The sequence below is a fragment of the Bombus flavifrons genome, chromosome 10, assembly GCF_040668555.2.
Source record: "Bombus flavifrons isolate JBK064 chromosome 10, iyBomFlav1_principal, whole genome shotgun sequence".
Classification (NCBI taxonomy): domain Eukaryota; kingdom Metazoa; phylum Arthropoda; class Insecta; order Hymenoptera; family Apidae; genus Bombus; species Bombus flavifrons.
The window spans coordinates 12,313,914-12,326,253 of NC_138451.1; the positions used below are offsets into that span (position 1 = coordinate 12,313,914).

At 40.3% G+C, this 12,340-nt stretch overlaps 1 protein-coding gene across 1 annotated transcript in view; it reads left to right on the forward strand.

The window, feature by feature from the left end:
• shg (DE-cadherin) overlaps positions 1 to 10,706 on the forward strand; it is a 91,210-nt gene extending 80,504 nt beyond the window's left edge. Inside the window, exons 9-15 of the mRNA XM_069122313.1 lie at positions 45 to 226; positions 559 to 1,903; positions 2,728 to 2,951; positions 3,387 to 3,602; positions 3,915 to 4,254; positions 4,899 to 5,051; positions 6,420 to 10,706. Coding sequence (XP_068978414.1) covers positions 45 to 226; positions 559 to 1,903; positions 2,728 to 2,951; positions 3,387 to 3,602; positions 3,915 to 4,254; positions 4,899 to 5,051; positions 6,420 to 6,562 — 2,603 coding nt within the window. The 3' untranslated portion in view covers positions 6,563 to 10,706. The remainder of the gene's footprint in view (positions 1 to 44; positions 227 to 558; positions 1,904 to 2,727; positions 2,952 to 3,386; positions 3,603 to 3,914; positions 4,255 to 4,898; positions 5,052 to 6,419) is intronic.
• The last annotated feature ends 1,634 nt before the right edge of the window (positions 10,707 to 12,340 follow it).

Consider the following 12,340-nt stretch of genomic DNA (forward strand, 5'->3'; position numbering starts at 1 on the left):
AGCTTCTATTATAAGCGAGTTTCATTGCTATGCACTGGTTACAGGTTGTATCACTACTGTGGTCGCTTACGATCCCGACATCAAGGACAGGAACGCTGATCAGCATATCGCCTACTTTATCGTAAAAGAAGACCAACAACCTCTCATAGGTATCGACAAATCTGGTTGCATGACCTTGAAGAAACCTCTCGATCGCGATGGCCCCCTGGGATACTCCATGTGGACGGTAAGTTTCCTTTCAGCTGTACCTTTCGTTTTAGTGCCATCGAGCACTTCGTCGATCGGTCAGTGCAAAGCTGAAAAGACGATTAACCGAATGGCAAGGAGAGAGCACTGTTCTCCGTTGCTCCAGAGATTTGGTCCACGTAGTAAACATCAGAATGAGTACCTTGCTTAGATATTTTATACATTTTCCACACGATGCACATTTTCTACCTTAAATGCATAGAGAATCGGCAGTCATTCGGTTTTCGAATTCTCGTCGAATCGCGACCAATTAATCGCTACTGGATCTCTTCGGAAGAAACAGCGAAATTAATCGTATCCGATTGGTTTCAGGTGATTGTTATGGCGCGAGACGAAGACGGCTCCCCGACCGCGCTACGAGAACTCGTAATGGTGAACATCACGTTAATCGATATAAATGACAACGCGCCATTCCTCGACATGCCCTATCCCGTAGTATGGGGTGAGAACAAGCCTCCCGATAAGATCACGGAATTGAAGGCTCGCGACTGGGACTCCGACGAAAACGGACCTCCTTTCCAATTCGAAATAGACAAAAATACCGCTGACGACGAGATTCTAGCCAAATTTGCTATTCGGGACGCCGACTTGTTTGCTCGTGTCGAGTTCGATCGAGAAGAACGAAAGAGTTACGACATTCAGATTGCTATCACGGATAGCGGAAAGCCACCCATGACGGGAACATCGACGTTGACCGTGATCATCGGTGACGAGAACGACAATGCTATGTCAGAAGGTTCCAGCTCTATATTTGTCTACAATTATAAAGGCGAGGCTCCAGAAACAAATATCGGACGAGTGTATGTAAACGACGCTGACGATTGGGACTTGCCAGACAAGCATTTTGCCTGGGCATCGACTCACGAAGGATTTACTTTAAATCCGAAGGACGGTATGATCACGCTGCTTCCAGGAATCTCGAACGATACGTTCGTCCTCAAGTTCATAGTCACCGAATACAGCATTCGCATTCCACGACATCAGGTGAACGCGTACGTGAACGTCACGGTGAAAGAGCTGCCCGAGGAAGCGGTCGCTAGGTCCGGATCCGTGCGGTTCTTCGGAATGACAGCCACAGAGTTCGTCGCTCCTGGCGAATCTGGCGTTAGTAAGAAGGAAATATTTCAGGAGAGAATAGCGAATATGCTCAATACCTCGGTGGAGAACGTGGACGTATTCACGGTGCTTCATTCGCCGCATCATAACAACAACAGTTTGTTGGACGTACGGTTCTCGGCGCATGGTAGTCCTTATTATGCCCCTGAGAAGCTGAATACGATCCTGGCGCAACACACGGAAGAGATTGAACGAGAGCTAAAAACAGATATCTTGCTGGTGAATATCGACGAGTGCCTTATCGAAAAGCAGCATTGCAACAATACTTGTCGTAATTATCTGAATGCAAGCACGGTCCCGTATCCGGTTTATACGAATATCAGTACGTTCGTTGGAGTGCGAGCTGTAGTAGATCCACAATGTACTTGTCATGTCGCTGAACCGATCGTTTGCCTGAATGGAGGCACACCGTTGGCAGATCGATGCGAGTGTCCTCCGGGTCTTGAGGGGCCAAGGTGCGAGCTTCTTGGCATTGGTTTTCATGGCAACGGTTGGGCTATAATGCCTCCACCTGGTCAAGCTTGCGATGATTCTCATTTGGGTTGGTGTATTTCTTTCTTCTTTCCTTACTCTTCTATGCTATGTGTTACAGCAGTGCTAGTTTAAATTTCAATAGAGCAGTGTGTCCACAATTCAAGTGTAGTAAATTCTCATTACTCACAAGGAAGGTCGTTTGATTTATAATGGAGTTGCATACAATTGTATACAATTATACGTATGGAAAGAACGACTCACAGAATTTATAAGGACGTTTAAAGATACACATCGTTTATCACAAAGATAGACATCTGTTATAGCTGCTAAACTAATTGCTAATAGCCTTTATACTCCTATATGAACCCTGTAATACACTCTGTCAAGTTACGTTACAAAAATCTGTGATTTCAGCATTAATTGGATGGTATTCCTCGTGAGAAAATAATTATTTATGGATTTATGGGAAATTTAAACATGCTAGGATACATAATACGTATATAAAGTTTCGGAAAAAGATCCATAAAATATCCATAATACAGTACTTGTTCTAATATTTATTTAGCGAAACAGATCTCTGGCCAGATCCTACTCTTTTAATTGCGTTTTAATGTAAATTTACACAAATATTTGCAGTCTACCGATGATAAAGCTAGAGTAAATACAGCGACAGTATCTAAATACTGTTGATATTTTTCTCACTTATTTCCGCCAGATCTATTTTTCCTGCATTCTCGCGGAAATCGAGAGTACTGCTGCAACAAATTTATCGTCTGTTTCGCGAGAATTACAATCCGGATCCTCGATTTATTGGAATTTAAACTGGCCACTACTGTATCCCTGCAGCAGCTGAACGTCAATATCCATTCATCGCGTGAATTTGCGTTTCAGGTCTCGAGATAACGCCTCACATAGACAACGGTCTGGTATTTTACTTTGGTCCGATGACGTATAGTTCAAAGATCAGAATTCAAGACTTCATGGCCCTGGAGCTTCAACAGGGATACGCGGTTCTCTACATGGACTACGGGTCTGGCACTGTGAAACTCGATCAACCGCACATTAAGCTCACTGACGGAGAAAGACATAGGATAGACGTTTACTTTACGAAGAACGTAAGCGCAATTGATCTTTATCATTCGTAGAATCATTGCGTTCTACCTTTTTCCATAACTCTTTATATTGCGCGCTACGGTATCGCTCTTGTTTTTACTATAATCTTCGTTTAAAATACTTCATGGTCATTCAAACCCACATGTATGTACTTGTATAAATATTTTTCATCGTTATTTAGGGTATAAATACGAATACAGAACATCAATAGCGATATATTAACACACTGTTGACCAGATATTTTATGCAAAGATTGACTATATTTCATGCATCAAACACAAAGTTTACTCGTGACCGGTTAACAATGTTGTGCATGAATAAACGAGTTTATTTGTGACCTGTCAACAGTATGTTAATACGTGATACGAATAAAAGCAGTTACCTTTTGAACGTAAGGTCCAAACTCTATGTTAAACTCCATATTTTATGCGCTGCAGGCGATAGAAATGAAAGTGGACAACTGTGGAATCTCCGCGTGTATGAGCTTAACCGCGCCGCAAGGACCGAACGGATTTTTGAACGTGAACAGCCCCTTGCAGATAGGTGGAACTCTGACTAATCTCGCGAAGATGGCTTCGCAACTAGGATGGGATTATGTACCTACCGACAGAGGATTCGTCGGATGCATACGCAACATGACCTTCAATGGAAATGTAACGCCTCGAAGATTTTACTTTATGAATTCTCTTATCCTATTTTCTTTGCCCGTCGCCAAAAGATTTCTTCGATTACGAAAGCAACGTGACAGAACTGTTATTGACAAACGTGAACATTCCCGTGTAAATTGTACGTTAAAATCTTTTTCCCGAGTCGAAAGCAAACAGCGAGACTGAGACGTAGAAAATTAGAAAACACGTAGCACGGCTAATCTGAAATTACTGAGCGGAACGTGATAAGTTCTATAAATTCAGTTCGTCCAATAATTTGTAATCGCGATATATCTTCTTTGCTATTCTATGTTTCAGACGTACAACTTGGGTATGCCATCGCTATCTAGAAACGCGGATCCTGGCTGCGATCACGGAATGGCAAAAGCCGTATCCTTCGGGATCGACACCAACTTCCTTGTCGCGATCTTAGTTTGTATCGCGATATTGTTAATACTGTTGTTCGCGGTGGTGGTGCACAGGAAAAAGACCGACGATCTCTATAAGGATATGGACGACATTAGAGAGAACATTATTAATTACGAGGACGAAGGAGGCGGCGAAGTCGATACGGGCTACGATTTGAACGTTCTTCGAACGATTTACGACGCGCCGCCTATCGATTCGAAAATTGCGCCCGTTGGCTTGCAATCCAGAGGTACGATAAATTGAATAAGTAAGCCAGCAAACGCATATTATAGTCGTAGTGTAGTTACACAATTTGTTATGGTATTATATGACACAGCTCTGTAAGACGAATCAAGAGATAAGCGTTGTTTAACACTTTAATCCACTAAAGGATAATATCGCATTATCATCCCATCAGCAATCATTTTCATTCGATTTAGATTATCGAATTTATTAGTGTATTATATTATCGAATTATTTGAACATTCTGCTTACGAAAAGTTTTTGTATCTTGTGTATAACAATGTACAAGTCACTGTATTCTCATGTTTCGACTTTTACTACTTGTTCATTATGCTCAGTCTTAGACACATACATGTATTTTTAATGTTAATTACTGTCTGAGCTAATTAATTTATCAGCTGTGTTATTATTCTGTCAAACTATATGAACGATGCTACTTTTTAAGTACATTTTATTATCGCGTAGGGATAAAAATTGTTCGGTTCCGCTTTTTCGCTCTATCGCTATGAAATAAACCATTCAACGCGCTCGTGATAACGATGACTAAGCCTCTGTCAGAGGGTTAAACCTCGTTCGAATGAAATGTCGCAACGAGCAAAAAGACACTCGAAGATCAATTATATACGTCCACTTTCTTTTCTCGCTTGCCAGGTCCCGACGAGGTGCCGGATATTTGCGGTTTCCTAGACGGCAAGAAAGAGAGCTGCGACAAGGATCCTGACACGAATCCGTTCGACGATGTCAGGCACTATGCGTACGAAGGAGAAGGCAATTCCGAGGGTTCTTTATCATCCTTGGCTTCGTGTACGTACCACTGAATATGTATATCGTTCGTTTAATTAACGGAATCGGCGAAAGTAAATAAAATTATGCGACCAAAATCTAGGAAAACTAAAGTGGAATTTACAGTCTCGAAATATCATAAAATGGTACAAAACATTGCACTGACCAAAATAGTAAGTAAAATTGTAGAAAACATTGTGAGTGCAACAATTGAAAAATTTTTTGTTGCAAAATATGCTACGTGTCAATGAGAATAATGTAATGTAGAAATCAGGTGCAATTTTTCTTCCTCTATAGTTATTAATAATGCTGGAAGATAGTATCGCAATGTATAGAGAAAAATGTAAATGCTATTGAAGATTAGTTAATCGTTTCTTGGCGTTTGTCTATGCCATCTGTCTAATTGTATTGAAAGGAGCATTGAGCTTTCCTTGCAACTAACTGCAAGAGGTGGCACATACAGGGGTTCTACACGCAGGTTTCCATAGATACATTTTCCTTTTTCATGAATTTGGACTGCATCGATGCATAAGTTCCTTTTTCTCCCGCAAAACTTGTTTCTTGGCAGTTGCAGTGTTTTCTACCAGACACTCTTCAATTCACTATGGACTGTTAGCCAATAATGGTAACTGGGGCCGCAGCCGTGTAGCGAATGAAAATATATAGCGAGGAAGTAAAACGTTAAGTAGGATCACCGATCTGTCATCATCAGCAGTTCAACGATGAGTCATGAAATCAGGGCTATCAGCATATAAATTAGAATAAGAGTTATAAAGTGGAGACCGTGGTTTTACGCGCTTCTATCTATTTATGAGAAATCCGAAGATGTAGAGATGCAGCACAGTAGCCAAAGTGCAATGTGCGAAGCAATTTTCTATGCGTACCTAGGTTCTATCTTCTTAATGACAGGCTGAAAAATACGGATTTGCATAAATCTTTCTTTACAAGCAGACAAATTATTTTCGATTTATCGCAGAGCTGCTGCGTTGACATCGTACAACCTTGAACGAAGTTCTAGATCCTTATGATTCCCAACACGTTTTAAATTACTTGCTGCGGTCATCGAAAGTTGTTAACTTTAATCAGTGGCTGATTTTACGACCTCGTACTATCGCTACCACTTATTATACCGCGTAATCAATTTTCTTTAATCTATTATACAAAGGATATAATATATACGTACGTCGAAGTTTTCTACTGGCAACTGTTCAGATATTTTCGTAAGCCACTGTGTACTGTAACGGGAAGTAATCTCAATCCCAGAAATCAGAACCGCTCTAATAAGAATAAGAAAAAAAAAACAAAAAATAAAAAGTACGCTCGATTCTGTTGGGGAGACGAGATAGAATCATCGATTAGTTTCTACGATATTTCCTTTTTCTTCTGCAGGTACCGACGACGGAGATCTCAAGTTCAACTACTTGTCGAACTTTGGCCCGAGGTTCCGCAAATTAGCCGACATGTACGGAGAAGAACCCAGCGACGAAGAGAGCGACGGCGTCGGAGAACGGGAAAGCGAGAGTTGGTGTTGAGTCTCGCGCGACTTTTCGAATTTCGACTCGAAGAGTTCGCGACAATTAACTCGGTAACTTCCGATCTCCTTGACGAAGCAACGACTCCTGCTCGCTTCGTCGCCTCGTGTACTTAACTCGAACTCGAGGATACCTGTTGTACTTTTGTACCGAGGACACAGTGCCGAATCACGGCATCGGTAGCCACATATCGTTTCGACAGAGCGTAATCGAAGCGTAGTATTTTCCTTTCTCTATTATTTTCTGTTCATTTTATCCATTTTTACGTCTTTCCTTTTACCCGAGCAGACTGCTCTCGCAACCAATAGAGAATAACATTCGGTTAGAATTGAATTTTCAAAGGAAACAACGGATAGCTCGTAATGCTCTCCGAGTGACGATGTAACACGCGATCTTTAAGAATAGACGACATAGCGGCGGAAGACTAAGTGACCATGAAAAAGCAAAGATAGTATTCTATTTCCTATTGACAAGAGAATATAAAACGAAGAAATAAAAAAAGACAGGTAACAGTGAATAAAAGAAAAAAAAAAAAAATCGACGCATCAGCCGAGAATGACTCGCGACGACGACTGTAACTCGGCTGTTTAGCATCACGACAATGGACACGCGCATATTCGCTCGTTAATATGCGTTAATTTCGCGCGTGCATTCCACTAGTAACGAAGGGAACGATGATTTATAGCGTGAAGAGATCGCGAGAATCTGACTTCGAACGAAGATGCAAAGAACATGGTGAATTCTTTTGGCAATCATTCGAGTTACGAGGACTGGACTTATTTTTTTATACGTACATTATAGAAACGAATAAATATGTATGTATGCATGTACATGCCTGCGAGGACATCGTGGGCAACGAGTATATAGAATGCAGAGAGGAAACGAGACGAATGAATGATGGCAGCGTAGCAATAGGCGAAACCCGAGACGCGATAGGGAAAAATAAAGATGGAACAAATGGCAGCGGGAGAGCGTTACCGCTCCTCTATATTTAACTTATAGACTATTTTATTAAAAGATTATGTGCGCGAGTGCGTTTAGAAACTGTGTAGGAGGTGTGCGAAACTTTACATATGCGAATACACGAGTAGATATAAACCTAAACACCGAATCTATGCTGTACACAGATGCGTGTGTGCATGAGTGTGCATGCGCGCGCGTTTAGGCCAACGTGATTGAAAATGGAATATGTTACGCGTGTGAATCGGTGAGAAGGGATCCGAGTGCCATATCGTGTGCCCGAAATCTGAATATAAAATCGATCCACCGAATTGTGCACGAATACACGAATGTATGGTCGTAACGTTTACCAGCGACAAACAGTTCCAACGCGACTGTTTGCCTATTCTTTTCCGCCGATTGCCGATAATCGTTTATCTCGACATCCATTTTATTCCATTCGCGAAGACGACTCTGCACGCGCGCATGTGCCTGCGAATATTTCCAAGTATATGTATATAGATATATATATATATATATATTATGTATGTATGTATATCCGTGTACCTATGTAGGCGTTCGCGCACGTACGTACACGTATATATGTGATAATAATTTGTAAGCTTTTTGTACGATACATCAACGGCGATATGCATATGTATAATAATAGTAATGATAACGATAGTCGTAATAAGAACGACAGCATCAGTAATAAAAGTACGCAAATGTATATCGATGGCGATTCAGGTTCAAGGACTTTTAACCCTTTGCGGTCGTATCGAGCTTAGATTTGGTTGCCGGAATTCATTTTCGTTGAACTCTAATAATTAGATCGCGGATTTGTATCTGTTTCTAGAAGATTTAAAGATAGAAAAGTGCATAGGAAACATATAAAATATCTAAAGTAGAGTACTTGTTATAATGTTTAACGTGCGAAGCGAATTTCTGTATCTACGTCCTACGCTCTTAACTGTGTTTATAAAAATCTGAATTTGTATAAATATTTGCCATCTACTGATTACGTAATTAAGGGAGATGTTGAAAAGATCAAACTGATATTCGTTGCTTCTACTTTACTTTACTACGGCTTTCCTTTTGCCAATTTAGAGCGTTGCTTATGAAATATTTTAAGAAATGTCTACCTGCACTAACTTGTAAGTCTTATTAACTCATCGAGGACCAAAGTTGCGTCAGCGCGATATTTCATTTACAATTTCTTTTTAATCAATTTACACCGTGGAATTCTATCGAATCCACGTTAGAGCTACGAAAGGGGGAATATCAAAAATCTACCGAATATCAGAATTTCTTTTCCCACATAAAAATTGTACGAAACTTGGAGAAACTCGATCTATTTTGTATCGCCATAAACCGTTCCTTCTTCAAATTATAAAATTCTTCTTGTATCTTCAATTTATGTCACGGCCTTCCGTAACGTATTTATTATTCTAATACATTTTTTAACCTGGTAAAACAACAACAACTCGTGTCTAAATTTTCTAATAATATTGCGTTTCGCTTGATCGTTCGTCGGATTCTACGCAACCTCGAAGAGCGTCGTATTCGGTATGACGTACGATCATAATAGTTCTTTGCCTCGGAAGCTGAGAGTATACGTACGATCGAAGTACCAAGAGCGTTTTGATGGCAGAGAGAAGTCGTACGACCGCAAAGGATTAGCAAACTCCGTTTGGGTGAACTTACCTACTGAATCAACTTGAAAGCGCCGTCGAAAGATTTAACGTGTAATTTATACGATAAGAAACGAATGCGGTTTAGGGGAGAGCGCGTGATCTCAGATGCGTAAGAGTAGTTGGTTCGTACGCATCGATATCCAAGAACGAACGTTTTCTTTCTTATTTAGATGACGTCTGTCACCGAATAATTACGATTGCACGGGCACGAGTATCGAGATACGTTATCGGAATAATAAGATATGTGTTAGTAAATCACCTGTCGTATCATACAGGTGGGCGTCTTTTTAACGATACACTCCGTCGCAGTACAAAGAACGTCTCCGTCGGCAGCGGCGAATAAGAAACGTGAAACGATCGCGAATCATCGGCAGAGTTCGGCTCGATTTTGCCGCGTCACACTTATTTATCGCGCACTGACTAAGCTACGAGCGGACTAGTTGGCGATACGCTACTTATGCTATATACTCGAACACTGCCCTTATGTACAATTAAAGAGAAGAGAAAAGAATAAAAAGAGAAACGACGCGACGGTTCTGTTCCACGACCATGCATCTAGCTGGTCAAGGTGTGAGAGCGGTGACACCTAAAGCTCCGTTCAGATTAGTCGATTACATATTTGAATTGGAGCTGTTTTGCAGGTGTTTCGAAGAATCCTGATTTTAAGATAGATAATGAAAAGTAAATCGCAAGTAGTTACGTATGTCTGTAAAATGTTCATTGACAAATATCACGCATAGCAAGTACGACTAAGAATATTAAGTTGAAAGAAAGGTGAAGTTGGTTTAGGACACGAATATCGGTAAATACGCGAAGTTGCAAATAACACGATACCTATCGTCTATACTGTTCCATTTCGAACTTGCCTGTGTTCCAAATCCAACAGTGGATCTTTCTTTCCACCTTGCGCCTTTTCATTTTAAGTAATTCCATCTGGAATATTAACGAATTTAAATAAAAGTCTCGAAGGAAAAGCGACGACGGGTGCAAAGAGATCGGTAAAATTCTCGAAAGAAATATTCGAGAGGATATTTCGAATCGAGTAACGTAACAGATCGACGCCAGTAAATTGCTACAAATTATTTGAAATCGAGCGACTTTCGAGCAACGAAGATACGCGCGGAAATGTAAAAGGATATTTCGAGAGATTTCAAGTTGCAAGTCAAATTTATATTGCTTGAATTCAGGTAATTTATCTAATTTGAACGAAGCTCTATTGTCAAAGAGGCGTTCCTCTTTCCGAGTGATGTTGGCGAAGGAGTCGCGAGACGAACACTTTAGCCACAGGTATACGCATATACAGGCTTCTTGTAAATTATATTCCAGGACACGCGAGACCACAATGGTTGCCCGCGCGACCTACTCCATATGTGATAGTTGATCGCAAGATATACGCGCAGCACATCTTTCACCTTTACTCGCGAGATCCATCTACCGTCGTCGGAGATACGTGTAACTTCGTGTTCTTTTTTTTTGTAGCAATAATAAAAGACGATGACATTGGAAGTAAACGTGGTTTGCGATATTTAAGAAGTTCCCAGACCAATACGAAATATCGTCGATGGTAAAATACAGCCAATTAAACGACAAGAAATAAAATAGAAAGATTAACGATACGAATGCTAGGATCGAGCCACTGATCAACAGACTCAACGTTATTAGAAATCGCAAAGACGAAATTTTCGTTACACCATTCGATATACCTTTACGGGAAGAGAAAGTTATTAAAAATATAGACGGATACCGTAGAAATATAAATTCGATTTGTTTCACGCGCGTTATTAATGCACAGTTTTCTGCGTAATGAGCGATAAACTGAATATTCGCATTACAAGTAACGTCAAAATATATTAATTTCATACAATTTAAATACACTGGGTATACATCGAATATAGAATATTCATGCATATAGAATATGCATTGAATATGTATGTATACATATATTTTATATAAAATTAATGCGATTTGCTCGTCGTTCGAATCACTTTGCAATTACATCGGGATAAATCCATTGCGGGAAAACGTAACAAATTCTTCACGCGGCGCTGTTACGAGCAAACACATAAGACACCATAGACGATCCAATCGCAAATGCATCGCGCCGATACATTCGCTGCTATCGTGAATATCTCGCATTTATTTGGGAATTCCTTTTAAATCGGAAATTTCCCCGGTCACTGGACCTTGGTTAATTAATGGAAATCACGGCAGGCTTCGTAGTGACGTTTGCCGAACGAGAAAAAAGAAACCCTTGAGTCGTTCGATTGCGACACGATGTCTTTCATAGATGTCTTTCGTAGAATTCACCCCGGCGCCAAGCCGGACGTTACACGTTGTAAATTGGCAAGAATCTCGAGAAGGGGTTGCTGAGAACCTATAAAAAAGTCCTCGGCCTGGTTATCCTCTCGCAGTCGTGTTCACTTCCGGCGGACACACAATCTCGAGGACCAGAAACGAGCAGCACGATCTTTTCGAATCGCGTTGGTCGCTTTAAACGCGATTCCCACTGACGACATGTAAGTGGCCTATTGTGCGCGCGTGAAACGTACTATTAGTTACACACAGTGGCTACGAAAAATATTTCCACCAATTCTTATTTTCAAACGAAGCGTACTTTGTAGCAAGTCGCGCGCTTCGTTTTCACAGTATCAACTTTTTCCAGCTATACGAGAATACCGTTAAATGATACGAAATTTAATACACTTGAAGCCGATTGATCGGAATATAAACGGTGAAAAAATGAAAGAAAATAAATATAGAAGTTTTTAAGCGAGTCGTAGAACCATTTTGCACGTGGAACGGTTTTGCCACATTCTGACACGTTGCTTGAGACGCATAAATTAAACAAAAGTATTTTATCGTTAAAAGAAAATTCACTGACAGAAATTATGATTTCTAAATTCAATCGGACGTTAGACTTTATCATTATATTACGACGCTTTTTTTCTAAACATAGGCTTTTTTGTCGTCTTTAATACGCAATATGCGAATTAACAAAATTTTCTGAATTCAACCGTAATTACAAATACAAATGGTATAATAAATACAGTGATGTACATGTACAGTGGCTGATGAAATTAATCGGAAACTTATCACAGAACTTTTCTGTATTATTTTCTTTATTAAGGGCGTTATACGAAACTTC